The 15,160-nt window shown below is 36.4% G+C and overlaps 1 protein-coding gene across 3 annotated transcripts; it reads right to left on the bottom strand.

Moving 5' to 3' along the window:
* Positions 1-526: 526 nt before the first annotated feature.
* LOC105329452 (cytoplasmic FMR1-interacting protein) lies at positions 527-15,121 on the bottom strand. Of its 3 annotated transcripts, none has more exons than XM_066076807.1 (29): positions 14,533-15,121; positions 13,699-13,962; positions 12,112-12,189; positions 11,362-11,463; positions 10,849-11,030; positions 10,398-10,623; positions 9,932-10,036; positions 9,577-9,780; positions 8,850-8,966; positions 8,350-8,427; positions 8,038-8,252; positions 7,735-7,882; positions 7,182-7,338; positions 6,791-6,873; positions 6,604-6,677; positions 6,239-6,335; positions 6,062-6,138; positions 5,850-5,958; positions 5,649-5,768; positions 5,341-5,540; positions 4,096-4,186; positions 3,693-3,836; positions 3,501-3,591; positions 3,288-3,418; positions 3,098-3,176; positions 2,759-2,874; positions 1,343-1,581; positions 821-968; positions 527-724 (listed from the first exon to the last, which is right to left on the bottom strand). In XM_066076807.1, the coding sequence occupies exons 2-29, from the start codon at positions 13,915-13,917 to the stop codon at positions 557-559; spliced, it is 3,798 nt and encodes a 1,265-aa protein (XP_065932879.1). In that variant the 5' UTR covers positions 13,918-13,962; positions 14,533-15,121; the 3' UTR covers positions 527-556. The 3 variants fall into 3 exon arrangements, with proteins under 3 accessions (XP_065932879.1, XP_011429009.3, XP_011429018.3); XM_011430707.4 differs by having other exon boundaries at positions 13,699-13,920; XM_011430716.4 differs by having other exon boundaries at positions 13,699-13,920; positions 14,793-15,121.
* Positions 15,122-15,160: the final 39 nt, after the last annotated feature.

Raw genomic sequence — 15,160 nt, 5'->3', positions numbered from 1 at the left:
TGATAGCAATAGCGTACATATACTAGAAAACTTATTACAGAAGATCTAGGTGATATTTGTCAAGATCCAAACATATAAATTACTCACGACCTTACCGTCTATAATATAATCAATAATTAATATTCCTGATTTATCACAGCGTATGACAACAGTTACTACATTGTTATATACCGGAATGCGTTTTGGTTTTGAAGTAATCACAAGCAAAAAACACAAGCGAATACGCGTACTGTTCAACAACGAATTGCACTTAATATGGAAATTTAAAAAAAGCACAACTTCCAATCGAATGTTGTTCTTAAACACGTCACATCAGCCTTTTTGGAACCTTGAGAAGGAATAAAGGCTTTATGTCATTATAAGTACATAATATAGAAATGTTGGAAAATTGTTAATACGCATTCGTTCGCATAAGAAACAAAGAAGAGATCCAGACAGATTAGTAGCAATCAAAGCATGGCTTATACTGTATGGTTCTCATTTGGTATTTCTCTGCAAGTACTAGTACTGGTTTTCGTAACGTCAGAAGTATTTTGAAAACGGATCAATATAATTATCAGATGGGCGTGGCACACGATGGGTGAATGGGCGGGGTGAAGCACGTAATGTTCTCTACGGCGTTCTCCGGTAGTTCACTGGCATATAAGTATTTCTTGAAGATGTCAAATATCTGTGTATTGAGAACCTGGAACCATCTAATTCGTCCCACCAGGCTGGATAGTTGCTGAATTCAAAACATGAGGAACGCTTCAGAATAAAACCTCATTGACTTCATGATTAATAAGTATTATTTTATGAACATAGGTATTGTTATACTTACGTGGCCCATTATGGTACCCTGTTTCTGGTCCACCCTGTTGACCTTGAGAACGTGGTAACAGAAATCCAGCGCCTCAAACCTCCGTTGCTGTGACAAGAGGACAATGAGGGCGCAACCTGCCCAGTTCAGGCCCTCCCCGAACAATTCTCTGGGTAAACAATAACTTAGAGTTACCATCAAGACATGCCCATGATGTAAAATACTGGTACTTTTATTAAAATAATTGCGGCGAAAGTAATCTATTAAGTCCACTAACACATTTACAAGAATATATACAATGCATTAATCTGTCATGTCTCCATAAATGCTTTTTAACTTTGAAATAAAAATCTTTTTGTATTTTTGCTTAATTAAAACATTCATTTGAAATTTAATCAGGCAAGGAAAACACGACATAACGATCACAGAGTTTCATGTTGCAGAATTAAAATGATCAAGGGGATGAACAAAATCGAAACATGTCTAACAAACTCGGATATAATTGAGCTACTTCATGTAGTAAGTGCTTAGTTGTCAACCTACTCAATGGAATATTCATTTTCCCGGATTGGCATACAGTACACAAACTGCAGGGCGCTCCACAGTCGGTGGAATTCAGTACACTCGTCAATGTTGATGACGTCATTTTTGGGATGTTGACCATGCCACGTCTTATCCTCCAGAAATGTTTTGATCTTGTTGAGGACGACTTCAAACATTGATAAGCCACAGCACAACCGTTCTCTGGTCAGCAGATCACACGAAGCCACCAAATCCGATTGCTGGATGAATATCAATTTTAAAACACTTTAAACTTGACTTCTAAAGTATATGTACAAAATAAAAATTAATTGCTTCAAGATATTCTCATAACTTCATAAGAAAAGGTATCTTTATTAAAAGCTTTGAGAAGACTTCAAGTTTTTTTCTTGTTAACTCTTTACAACCTAAATACTGTAAACCAACTTTTATTCCCGGGCGAGAAATTTTCACGACGTTAGCGAGAGCCTTGTCGTCGCGAATTTTCCTCGCCGCGAACCGATCCTTTGTCTTTAGTTTTTATAATAATACAGGTCTGGATAAGGGTTGGTCGCGAACATTAGTCGTCGTGAACCAGTTTATCGGCAGTTAATCGCGAAATAAAGTCGCCGCGAATAAAGATTGGTTTACAGTATACAGTATCGTTTACAGTTGACTGATTTTAAGTCGAAATATAATGAACAGAAGCTTCAAATTGACATCTACTAGTATGCAAACAGATTCATATGTGATACTCGTGTATCAAGGTTTCCATATTTAATGTATTAAGTGCTTTTCAAAAATCATTTACGCCCTTTTAAAGAAGTAAAAATTTCTGAATATGAAAGGGTTACCGTTAGCTACTGACAAATCCAATGGTGAAACACTTGCACTTTATCTAAGTTGTTAAGGCGCTTGTCTGAAGTGTAGGAGATACCTGCCCTTGTTGCATAAGACAATTTAGGAAGTTACATTAATTGGGCAGTGTATAAGACACAGATTAACCTGTATTTTGGACCAACCTGAGTTCTTGCATTAGTTTGAGACTGCATCTCATGATTTATACAAGCCATCTGTGAACATTGCCAGAGGGACCTAGTTTGGGTTGTAAGAAACACTCTTTTGGTTTGCATATTATTCTAACATGAGTTATGCGAGTGATCTGTCTGATTTATGTATCTAATTTACACGAGTTAATTGACTTACCCGAGTTACATGACACCTGTATAAATTGTATACTAGTATCAGACTAAGTTGATAATTTGACATCTGTCTTAACTGTAAATCAGACTTATCCGAGTTATATGGGACACCTGTCTAAGTTGTATATTTATTTGGACTTATCTTAGTTACATAAAAAACCTGTCTGATCCGTATATCAGACTTATCTGAGTTACCTCGGTATATAGGACGCCTGTCTGACCTGTATAACGGACTTACCTGGGCATTACCACAACGGCCGATGACCGGAACGATTTGCTGTGAGGCATACTTGGTCTCTAGCGCTTGTAAGGCCTCACGTAGCTCCTTTTCCTTTTGCTTTCTGTCGTCACCCTCTTTACAACAAAACAATTCACATCTCATTTCAAACTACAACTACGTTTATATTCATTGTACGTGGAAGAATTTTCAGGTTAATTAAATTACTTTACATGACATTTTTAGGTTTGTTAAATATGAAGACAAAAAAAATCGAGCCGAACAAAATAATTCTTTTTTTATTGATGCACGAAAATTAAAAATGTCTAACCAATCATTTTGTTCAAGTGACTTTCTGACCTTTAATTGGGATGAATGGTTTTGGAATCACGTTCTGGAACGGGGCAGCTTGTTTTAAGTCGCACATCTCTTCCTGTGTCTTAATTAAGATACAAGAGATAAATGAAATCACATGAAAGCTAGATAAAAGTGGGTTTTTAATAATTATAGAATTCATACGTGCATATGTTTATTTCATCCAAATTATTACCAATGCCTGTTCCATCAGTAATGTTAAAAGTATGGCGTTGCCGATTTCGCGGAAACTTTGAAAGACGTCGGTGCGAAGATCCGGATATTGAATTATGTCGCTCAACATTTCGCTGTAAAACTGTGCGATACCTACAAACAGACTCCTTATATGTGAACTCAGATCAAAATTCATTTAAATGACTGGGTTGTTTGTGTATGTTGAATTATTTACCTGGGGATCCATAATCATATCTTGGCAGTTTACATTTCTCCGGCATCAAAGTCATTAGAGCCTGGACGTAATCCAACAAAGTACCCTTCAGCTAGAGCAATTACAAGAAAATCTCCATAATTCATCACCTCAAGATCATTCAATCAACTATTTGAATAAAATACTACAATACTTATTTATAAGCACGCCTACAATATTTTCCACAACTTTGAGTAATTCCTCAACAACCAGAGCTATTCCATGGTAACCGATCAGACGACATAGAGACCGGAAGTGAGGTGGTCCTATGAATCCATGGAACGGCTTAAAGATGCTGCTATACGCTGTTGTCAAAGCCTGCAGAAAATAACACGACATTATATAACTTCTTTATTTGTATTCTTAATTTCTTATTGATTTTCAAGATACTTTTAAGAGTACATAAACTATTCGGAAAATGTTCTAAAATATAAATACATGGTATATTGGTTGACTCACAAAATCAACAGCAACCAAAAATTTTTCCCTTAGACCCCCTAAACATTTCGGGATCCGCGCATATATACTCAGGGGGTTAAACAAAAAAACTTATATATAAGTATGAACAATCAGGTACCTTTGTCCCCCACAAAAAGGCATGCGATGGACTAGGTGCCTTCTCTCGATCACACTGTTCAGGCGCAATCAAAAACGTTGCTTTGATAAACCTTAATTAAAGAAAATGGAGAGAAATGAATAGTGAAGTGATTGATTACATTCATATCATTATGATAATGTACGCACATAAAGTTATACATATCACTACATTATAATATAACTGGTACCTAATCGAGACATATAAAAGACGCCTGAGATATTTTTGGATACATCTCTTAGATTACGCAATAGATGTCTGAATCACAACAAATTCCAAATTATGGAAGCCATCGTTGCATAAATGCAATTTGGGAATCTTATAATTTGACCAAACATGTGACCAAAAACTTTGCCGTCATAGAAACATAAGATACGTATGATTTACCAAACTCGACGTTACAAATTAATATTATATCACATGTATCTACATGAATTTGTCGTTTTACTTTTTGACCACCTCTATTATAAAGTATCACGGTGGTTATCAAGGATGAAAACAAATAAATTATGATCATGACGAGCCCAATGGGTCGTATCAAAGAATTCCGACACTTAATCGATACATGTAAAAAATGATATTTTAAAATCGCCAGGTATACATGTACCACTCCGGACTAAAAAAATGTAATATGTGGACATATAATTTGACGTTTACATGTTATAACTCTGTTTTGTGGACAAAATACAGATATAACATAACTGGCGATTTGACATGTTCGCTATATATGCTTATACATGTAGAAATTTGATAGAGAATTCTTTTGCATGTTTCCTGACTTATATATAATGTCCCACTTTCAGGGAATACATGTATATCTATAAATTGATTATCAATTTATTTTTTGTTGATTGAGCTATATACTTTAAATATTGAAAGGCTTTATGTAGTTGCATTATTAATTTATAGTGCATCTAATTGTGGGTTGGGCGATTGTTATTTCGATACGAACAGGGCGGTAACAGAAAAAAAAAATATTTTACACGATTTCCGCATATTTTATTCAAAATATAAATAATTTGAGTTTTAGTCAAAAATAGTCAATGGAAAACACAGATCAAAACAAACACAAGAAGAAGATTTATTATCAAAAAAAGTCTAAAAAATTTAGTCGTTGACGTCATAACGAGTTCTTTCAAATAGTTTAACCTTTATAAGACGAAACAACGTCTAAAATTTATTAGTAAAATAAAATGAAAAATCTTTTGCAACGTCTAGATTCCCTACCTGTTGGTGGCAGCATTGTAACAGTAATGCTGTAAGAAATCATAGTTGATTTCCCAGAACACGTGAAGAGTGATACGTCCAAACGGACCAGTCACCTTGTTGTTTGCTTCGTTCAACATGCTGTCAAAATCATCCAATGGAAGCAAGTCTTTCATCAGTTTATACGTCAACTTGTTGACTTCAATGAGTTTTTCAAGTTCCTAATTAGTGCAGAAAATCAAACTTTAATGGTTATGATAGCAATTCTATAACGATAATCGATCAGTTCTGTCACTGTCTTCACACTGCTATAATAATTTTTAATTTACCACAATGCCTGTCAAATCACCAGCCTCGAACCTCGATATGGCGATGTCCAAAGATTTCAGTAGGGAAGCGTTGATTCGCTGACCAATTAGGTGTTTCAAGTCAATGGATCGACCGAGTACCTTTAAAAGATGATACATATTTAAATGAGAGAGAGAGAGAGAGAGAGAGAGAGAGAGAGAGAGAGAATTATTCATCATTACCTGTACATGCTGTTGTTTTAATAAGGTATGATACCGATTTGCAACTGGATATGGAATCTTGTGTCCCTTTTTTGCACACTCTGCACGAAAGCTCTTGTCCAGCATAATGCTTTAATATATAAAGATAAAAAAAATTGATACCTTTGAAACCAACCAATCAAGTACGTTTTACCAAAGTTCATCCTCATCTAAGCGGCCAACAAAGCACTTACCTGCCCGCAAGGTGTTTATAATAGGCAAACATTTGTTCACTTAGTTTGTACACGAATTGGTCAAAACACAAATTCACCTGAAAACAGAGCAAGCAAAAATGGTATAATCTCAGCATAATCTGAATAAAAAATACAACAAAAAATAGATGCATGTAGCTGATAAAATAGAGTGCAAACCTCTGCTTCCACCTCGTCATAAAGGAACTGTCTGTGGAATTTCATGATGGCGTATTGGGCGCTATCGTTGTACAGATCCAGGGGATACAGTATGTACCTACAAACCGACACTGTGTCAATCGTAACTTCTCGAGCCTTTCCGGCAAGCTCGGAAAAACAACAAGCCTGCCGGAAATGCCCGAGAAGTTGCGATTGACCCCTTGAACCTTTCCGGCAAGCACGGTAAAGCACCGAGTTTGCCGGAAAGGCCCGAGAAGTTGCAATTGACACTGAGTTTAACTGCTGGATAGAAAAAAGAGGGAAAATTCTAAGAATTAAAGCTCTTGCGAATATTTTTTTTTCTTTTTCATACAAAATTATCATACTCCATCATTGAAGGCTCTTTGGTATTTAGAACATGGTCAGTCAGAATCCAGGGCATGGACATTTCGATCGGAAACTAAAAAAAAGAGGAAAACGTCTTTTATCAAGACTGAAATAGATTTTATTTTAAAAAGAATAAAAGTGTTGTTGACTAATTGATCGTCTTTACAGTTTCCTGGTATATATAACCTGTATTCGCTTTCCCATTGTCATCTCCAAGAAGTATTCTCTGAACCACAGTTGTGAGAGATCACCGCAGGCATGAAGCGACTCTACAAAAATTAAGGTATAGACCTAGCGATTTATTATATATGTAAATAAATATTAATAATGAACTTAAGAAATCACAGAATACTGTTGAATAATTCGATTTTAATAGTTTTTGACAATTTGTGTGGATGTTCTTTTCGTTTTTTTTTTTTGCTTTAATGTATAACGAATAAAGACCGTGTTTCAAAATTTCTTTGGAAAATGGAAATGTAACATCGTGGGTAAGGGGTACACACCAAATCCATGAAAAGTCCTTGCAAAAATATGTTCATATTAAAGTGGGAATCTGGAAACAAACTCCAACACCTACTATTGAAGTTGAGGAGGTAGTTCCAGTAGAAGGACTGCTTCAGGAACTGGTTGATGGCGGTCACTTGTTGACTCTCCAGTTCCTTCTTGACTGACCTCTTCACCCCCACAGTACTTCGGTCTGTGATGGACTCCAGCATTGTTCTCACCATGTACAGCTGGTAAGATTATGAAAATTCATTGTTATGCGTATTGCCACACCCACAACCATCACGAACATGAGGAAATAAGTTCGCGTGCTTTTTAATTTCAACTTTTGTATCGTCTGTAGAAAAGGTTGCATCAACTTTCTTTTTATCTTTATGCGGCCAATAAAAGGCTAGTTATTGCAGATTATGTGAACATGCATATGTTCAATTGCAACTTCTCAGGCCTTTCAGGCCAGCTTTCCGATTTTACCGGAAAGGCCCAAAAACTTGCGATTGCATGCATATTACTTTGTTAACTAATTGAAGACCACGTGATCCCAAAATACAAAATGGTACCCATCATATGCTAGTTAACTACAATTTTTTCCGTTCTTTAGTTCTAGTGGACATGACTTTTCTCTGTACCTGGGTCGCGGATGGGGCCACACATTTCCTTGGTACGGATATCGGGAATCCAGTTTCCGGGTCCTTCTTTCCTTTGATCGCCGGATCCGACTCGGGTTCTACGCCGTCCTTCCAATCTATACACGAATCCCGGACAGACAATATTACCCTTAAAGGAGCAAAAACAAGGTTGATACACAAAGTCTACAGAATACTTTAATCAAGATCAATTATTTTCAATCGGGTTTTAATAATTGTGCTCGTGTAAAAAAGTTCAAGTTAATATAAGTTTTTATTTCATGGTATTACACAAGCCAGTGTTACATTTTAAGGAGATCATTCTTCTTTTTCGCTGCTCGTCGTAAAGGCTCTCGTAGAAATATCTGGGCGAAATCTTGGAGTGAGGAGTATATGTGTCGTCTGATTGCAGGGAGAAACTCGGGCTCCATCCTAGCCATCAAGAGTTGTAGCCCCTTAATCATGGCGATCACTTCCACCACAGCAAACTTCTCCTCACTGCTGTAGTTGTAACGGGTGGACTGTAAAACAACAGATCTGGTATGTTTTACACTACCGTAATTAATGACATAAACCTGTATAGGTAACTGACCAAATGCTTGCAAATTTCAAATTTACCCTTTCATATTCCTCAGCATCCTTTGGACAATCAGGAGTGGTGTGTGTGTCCGTGGGATTCAACAACTTCCAGCAGTACTGTTTGCAATAAAAACTGATACTACAGTGCACTGTTGATACCGGTAATTATACACATGTCGTATTGCTGGGATTTCTTTTCGCGGTGTGCTTATTTTGGCTTCTTTAAGGACTTGGTAGCAGCTCGCTAAAATTTGAATCGCTAATTTGCACTTTATGTTCAATGTACTGATTTGCAACGTACGTCGTGAAACTCTTTGTTCGCAAAACAAAAATTATGCCATGATAATACATTAAAATAAGCCATTCGCCAACTTTTACACCCACCAAAAAAATTGCCATAAGGATTGTGATCTTCAAGTATATCTGCAGTTGCATGCAAGCTCATCTTTTTATTTTCAATGCATTCTCTTAGTGAATTGTGAACAGACAGATTAATGGAATGACCTTAAAACAATAAGTCTACTTGTTGTTCTACTGACCAGTTCCATGACCCTTTGAGTCCAGGAGGACAGCAGGGTCAATCCGCGCAGTGCCAGGTCATACATCTCCTTGTTTTCTGCGTCGGTGACTGGGCTTTTGTCAGAGGACGTCATTTTCTAGCAAGAAACGTATAATGTGTCTTATTATGATTTTGTACATTAGATACGTTTTTTTTTGTTCGTTCCAATTTTGGACCAAGAAGACAATTTAAACGTCCCATATAAACAGTAAACAAAATACAAATTGATGTACATGTATTGTACTCGTATATACATATTAACATGCCTTTTTGCATTGAGTAATACAACAGGCCTGTCGATTTCTTATTATATACTGTATACAGGGTTGTGTTCGCCCTGTGTAATTTTCGCCCTTCTACAGTTCTACAGCGGTTTCGCCTCGTCTTGAATACGCCCAAACAAAGTTGTGTTAAAAGGGATATAATTTGAGACATTAGAATTCGCCTAGTCTTAAATCTGCCCACTATATACAAGGGCGAAAGGGACAAAAATAAAACGGAAGCGAAAATTTCCCTATATACAGTAATAATACTATATACATGGATTGATGATAGACCAATACACTTTCATTATTCTATTCGTTCATCTTCTACATTGGATACACAAATGGAATTCTTGGAATTCTACCAGTCTAAATCAAAGATTATATTATATGCATTTAGATTTGTTACTAATATATACAGTGTATGTAAAGTAAAGCGATTACTTCATTGCTCCGCCGCGCTAATTCTGACACATATTCCGTGTGACTTTCCCTGAGTGATTCCAAACTGGACAGGATTTGGGACTGGGGGCTCGGCTGGGATGATTCACAATGACTCCACCTCGAGGAGTCAAAGTTCAGACTCTTTGTTATATAGAAATACGGCTTCATTTGCATATCACCGTACAGGGGCACAACGTCCATTTGCTGAAATTAAAACAATCGGAGTTCGAACAAAGATAAATAAATGATGAATTTTACTTTATAAGAGCATGTTGTGTTAATCTGACCTTTAATACTGCATGTTTATAACAATTGCTAATAATGTTTATACTGTGCAGAACGAAGTATGTTTAACCTTGAGTATCTTGTCTATCTTAGACAGGTTGAGTCGTTTTTTGCTCTCCATTTTGTAGATACTATTTTCTTTGTTGTCCATTAGAAAAAGACCAAAAGCCATCACCTGCAAAATTCAAATCTAAGCTTTCTTCACTGAAAAAACACAGTTTAAATCGTACATACATTTAAATCCTGTATCCCTTGTATTCCTTTGTCATATTCACTTTATTATTTGCAATTTTATTTTTATTTCATAATTTACTGTTAAAACCTTCTAATGCGGTTGTGTCTTTTTTTCTGTATAGTCCGCAACTAAATAAGAATTTTTTTTTATCTTAACAACAGAAAAAGTATTTATTATAATATAAACATCAAATACCGGGTACTATAAATTAATTCATTAATCCATGAAGTAAAATGTGATATTTTCAATCGAACACTCACAGGTATACTGGAGTAAATTAATCAACAGAAAATATGCACACCTTAATTAACATGTTTTTCTCGCCTGGCTCCAGGAACAGCTTGTTTTCGTACATGTGTAACGAAATGTTGACCACGTCCGCCAACAGTTCCTCGTACCCCGGGGTCGTCTCCAACGCCTGCTTCAGCAGATCCCGGATTTTGTTTTGAGTTGCCAGGAACAAGGACAGATTCTGAGACTCGGCTAGAGCCTGCGGGTCCAACATAAGTCTTAAAAACTGAGTAGCTCTGTAAAATTTGTTTGGCATTGCATTTTATGATATTATCATTGCCAGTGTACAAGTTTTGCTTTTTTTTTCATTCATTAGACGTCAGCGTTATCCGGTAAAATTTAACCATGCCGTTACGTGACTATCAATCGAACAAACTTTGTAAAATATTTTGCATTGAAAAGCCAAAGTGGCCCTTTTAAGGAGGGTCTGAATTACTCAAGGGAGACAAGAAACCACGTACCGTCTGTACGCAGCATAATCATTTTGGACGCTAGCCTTCATGTTGGTTAGTTCATTCAGCTCTGCAAAAGTGTTAATGAACTTTCCAATGGTCAGCAAATATGCCTCCGATATAAAATCATTTTTCCTGGCGGGGTGGCAGAGTCGTTTGATTTCCTCCCCAAACTTGTGTATGCTGTTCGTCTTTTGTTGATGCAAAGGTAATTGATTATGTAATGCATTAAAATATATTAATTTTGCATTGTAGGTATCCAAAAATTGGGTCCAGCAATTGACAATAAAATTTTATTTTTATATTTACTCTGAGTATAAAGCAAAGGCGAAATTATACGATCAGATTTATCATCCATTTGTTTTCCCTTTTGCTACAATACAGTTTCCTGGTTTACTTTAACCATAAGTATCACTTATTGGTAAGTGGTAGATGCGCTGTTGTATTTACTTTAGGAATAATGTACTTTTATTTGTTTTCAAAAAAGTTTTTTTAACTTGAAATTATGATAATTCAAATTACTGTAAACTTCATGAAGTCCTTTAGCTTGGACATCATTGGCTCGAGGACCTCCACTATTTTTGTGTAAATCTCTTCCCTGTTTGGCTGGTTGTTGCTTTGTATCTGTAAATGGACACCCAATACTCACACTGAGTCATAGTTTGTCACGATTTACACTCGGGGGAACAACCCAACTTTGTAGGTCGTCGAAATATAATCATGGGTCGCACTTAGCTTGGACTCCAATTCAAAATATATACGATACGATTAAATAATTTTTATACAAAGTGTGTCTAAGTGTTCACCTAGTATAATGTGAAACCATTATGAAATAAGCAAATTTTGAACCCAAATTATACACACGCATTTCTTGAAAATTAATTGGTGGTACATTGTAATAAGGGTTCAGTGATCCTTGTGAATTTTGGTACTTCAATCTAGATAATATTTCTTCGCTATCTGTAATCGTTTTAGACAAAAAATTGCAACCTTATACAAGCTAAATATAAATCCAAACACAATAATGACGTTGACTGATTGTCTTTGACGTGCATTTCTGCAACGAGGGGTCATATTTGACGTCATAGTCAGCGCACTGTTAGTGCTTTGCAAAGAAGACTGGGGCGAGGTCGAGTTGTGAAATGTTAGCACACAGAGTGATCAAGATGAGAATTCGAAGATCATTTGTTTACATCAGTTTTGATTGTTATCATGTGACCTGCTGTTCTCTGTGGGAATTGTTTGAAATAGACAATGGTTGAGGATACATACCTGTGGTAAACCCCTCGAACAAGATCTCCACGTGTACAACATGACAGCATACTCTTGTGCTTCCTCTATTAACTTGTTCTAGATCCCAAAAATTAGCAAAAAAAAAATCAAATCAAAATCCACATGCAGTTTAATCTATAGCGCGTATAAGGTACGAGTGGTACTGTATTGCAAACAGATAATTACACAAATGGGAACAGGCGAACAAATTCAATTTACTATTCAATTTCAATAGAAACAAGTGTTTTCTATAAAAATTTCTCTTCAGATTAAAGGTTTGGGCCATACAGTGACAGTGTGATTCAAATAATAAGTGGAAAAGTCATATGGAATTTATATACGATGTACAACTTTTCGAACCTGTTGTCTGTTGCAAATAATTCAATATGTGAAATTATTTTCTAAAACATGTATGTGTCTTTCCTTAAAAGTCATTTGTAATTTGGTGTTGTATGTGGTGAGACAGTATTAAAGTCAATAACTGTTATTTCATTCTTGAGTTTATGTTTCATGCACGTTTTACGATAAATACACTGGGTCAGCAAAACAGGGCTGCGTTCAATATCGTAGCTGCTACGTAGGGCTACGTAGTTGAACGGAACGCTAGCCTAGCCACTAGGTAGATATCCGTAGCCTAAATATTTTATGCTAAGCATCAAATTCAAGATGGCCACCTTAGTTACCACTTTGTAACAAACATGAAATCTATTTATTTAGTGATATTTAATTCATCCTCAAAGTTATAATGAATTTTAACATGTATATTTCCGCTTGAAGTTAACAAATTATGTCAATATAATAAGTCTTTAGTTGAATATTTCCAACTTCAAATCTGAGACCGAGCGGCTAACCTAGCGGTCCGTCCAGTAGACCTAGATATCTACGACCTAGCGGCTAGGCTAGCTGCTACGATCTTGAACGCAGCCCAGTAGGACGTACTTGATATGCCGTTCAAATACAAAAACATTCGGTTCCAAGCTATTAAAACATGCGGAAATACTTCACAAAAAACAAAAGCCATTGACAGACTACCAATTTGAAATAATTTACACTTTCCTTGAATAAGGTAAACAAAGTCATTGAATGTTTTAAGGGTCCTTTTAGTTTCTGGTGGCGAACCTCTTTACCCAAATATCATATTGCAAATAAAGCTATCAAATTGCATTGTTTCATAAAAAGGAAGATCAAATTTGATATCGATTTGCTCATAATAAATTCATTTCTTGGAATAGAAAATTTTATAATAGGCACACGACTTTAAAAAAAAAAGTTAGTTTCCTTATGATAATAATCACAAGGGTAATCAATGTAATAGGAAAATTGTCTACCCATAAAAGACATTATACAGTCATACCCTGTGTACTAGTATGTAAGAGGATGATTATTATAAAAAAAAAGGGGGGGGGGGGTTAAACATTTTTGTGTTTGATATAAATGTGGGATTTAAAAAAAAACAAGAAAACTTTCCTCGTTGTGCTTAGCTCCATTTGGGTCTAAAGGAAACGGTATATCGGACATTTCAGCTTCAATGAGATAATTTTCAATTATCGTCATTTATTAGCATCGTCATTAATTAGCAATACTCACCATGTCAGCGTGTACAGTCGCTTCTTCGATATACCTGGCCACACCTGTGACGTAAGCATTCCTGTCTTCAAAGTTGGTATCAAAATTCACCTGATACTGTACGGTCAGTGACATGCCCTCAATGCTGGGGGAACTCCCACAGTGGAGGAGACCCCCCAGGGAATTCACCTTCCCGAGGGCCTCCGAAAGCTCCACTTTCTCTACAGCGGGTACCGACATAGTCTGGGAATATGATGAGAATGGAAAATTACTCTCCTCGATTCCCTCTAGTTTTATAAGGATTTATCACCATATGTAGATACATTTACCATAAGTAGTTTGTGCTTGATTTTGTGTCGAGAGCCTAACACTTTGTACCGAGAATTCATTTCTGGTTGAAAAAATGTTACAAATGTCACTTGCTTCGTTCAATGGGTTATTGAATCACACATGCATTCTATATGTGACTTCTAAAGATCATTGTTGGGCTAATGCAATTGTAAAATGTTTTGTTAAAAATGGCCGTTATGTTTGCATTTTGTAAAAGGAGACATAAAAAAGATTTAAATCTCGAATCCCTAAATAATTCAATCAAATCATGTTGAAATAACCACTTATAAATAAAAACTAGTTTCTTGTGATGCATATATATACAGAATATGAAGATCTGTCAGATTCACTCAAGCACGCGTATACTATTCAAAATGAATTCGTGTTTAAAGCCCATAACACGGAAGAGATTTTGACAGGTACACATAAACACAGAACAATTTGTCTGCAATGTCCAATTTTTTTTTCTGAAAAGACATTTTTTTAAGACATGGGATTTGACAACAAAAACGACAGACTACGTACCGTCTTTGCTGTGGAGACGAGCAGATCTCACGACACAGTCTCACCAACGAGATCCATACGACACGAGGAAGTCAGCATAGACCTTTTTTACTTATATCTTATCTGTCCAGCGGAGCGAGACGAGGAACTAGATCCGTTCGTAGGTAACCCCGCCCTCCTCCGGAGAATACTTACCTGGTCTGGCCTCGTCAAGCGAGCTCGCAATGTCCCCCTTTTCCTGCGTGGAGTTTTAATGTTTTTGTAATTTTGTATGTAAATACCTCGCTCGGCCAGGGTCATCTCCAAACCCAGTAACCATAACGCACACGACCTTTGGACCCCGAGGAAATTTGACAACCACGGTGTATATTCTAATCCCGGCTCTCTTATCGTGTTGTTTTCACTCTGCTGAATGTTCGGGTACCCGTATTTGATGTGCCCACGAAAGTTTCAGCTAAAGGACGTATATGAACAATTTACTCACTTGAAAGCGATTTCACGCAACTTTATTTCCGTTTAAAAAAAAATTCTTCCAATTGAAATTGTTTAGGATCTGTGACACACCATCCACTTTGTCGATCCTCTAACATGCTGGACAAGTTCAGTGGAGATCATTGGTTTAAAACCTATTAACTGGGAATAAAACACA

This window comes from Magallana gigas, chromosome 2, assembly GCF_963853765.1.
Source record: "Magallana gigas chromosome 2, xbMagGiga1.1, whole genome shotgun sequence".
In the NCBI taxonomy this organism is placed as follows: domain Eukaryota; kingdom Metazoa; phylum Mollusca; class Bivalvia; order Ostreida; family Ostreidae; genus Magallana; species Magallana gigas.
The sequence above is the reverse complement of the archived record's forward strand: the minus strand, read 5'-3'. Positions and strand labels throughout refer to the sequence as shown.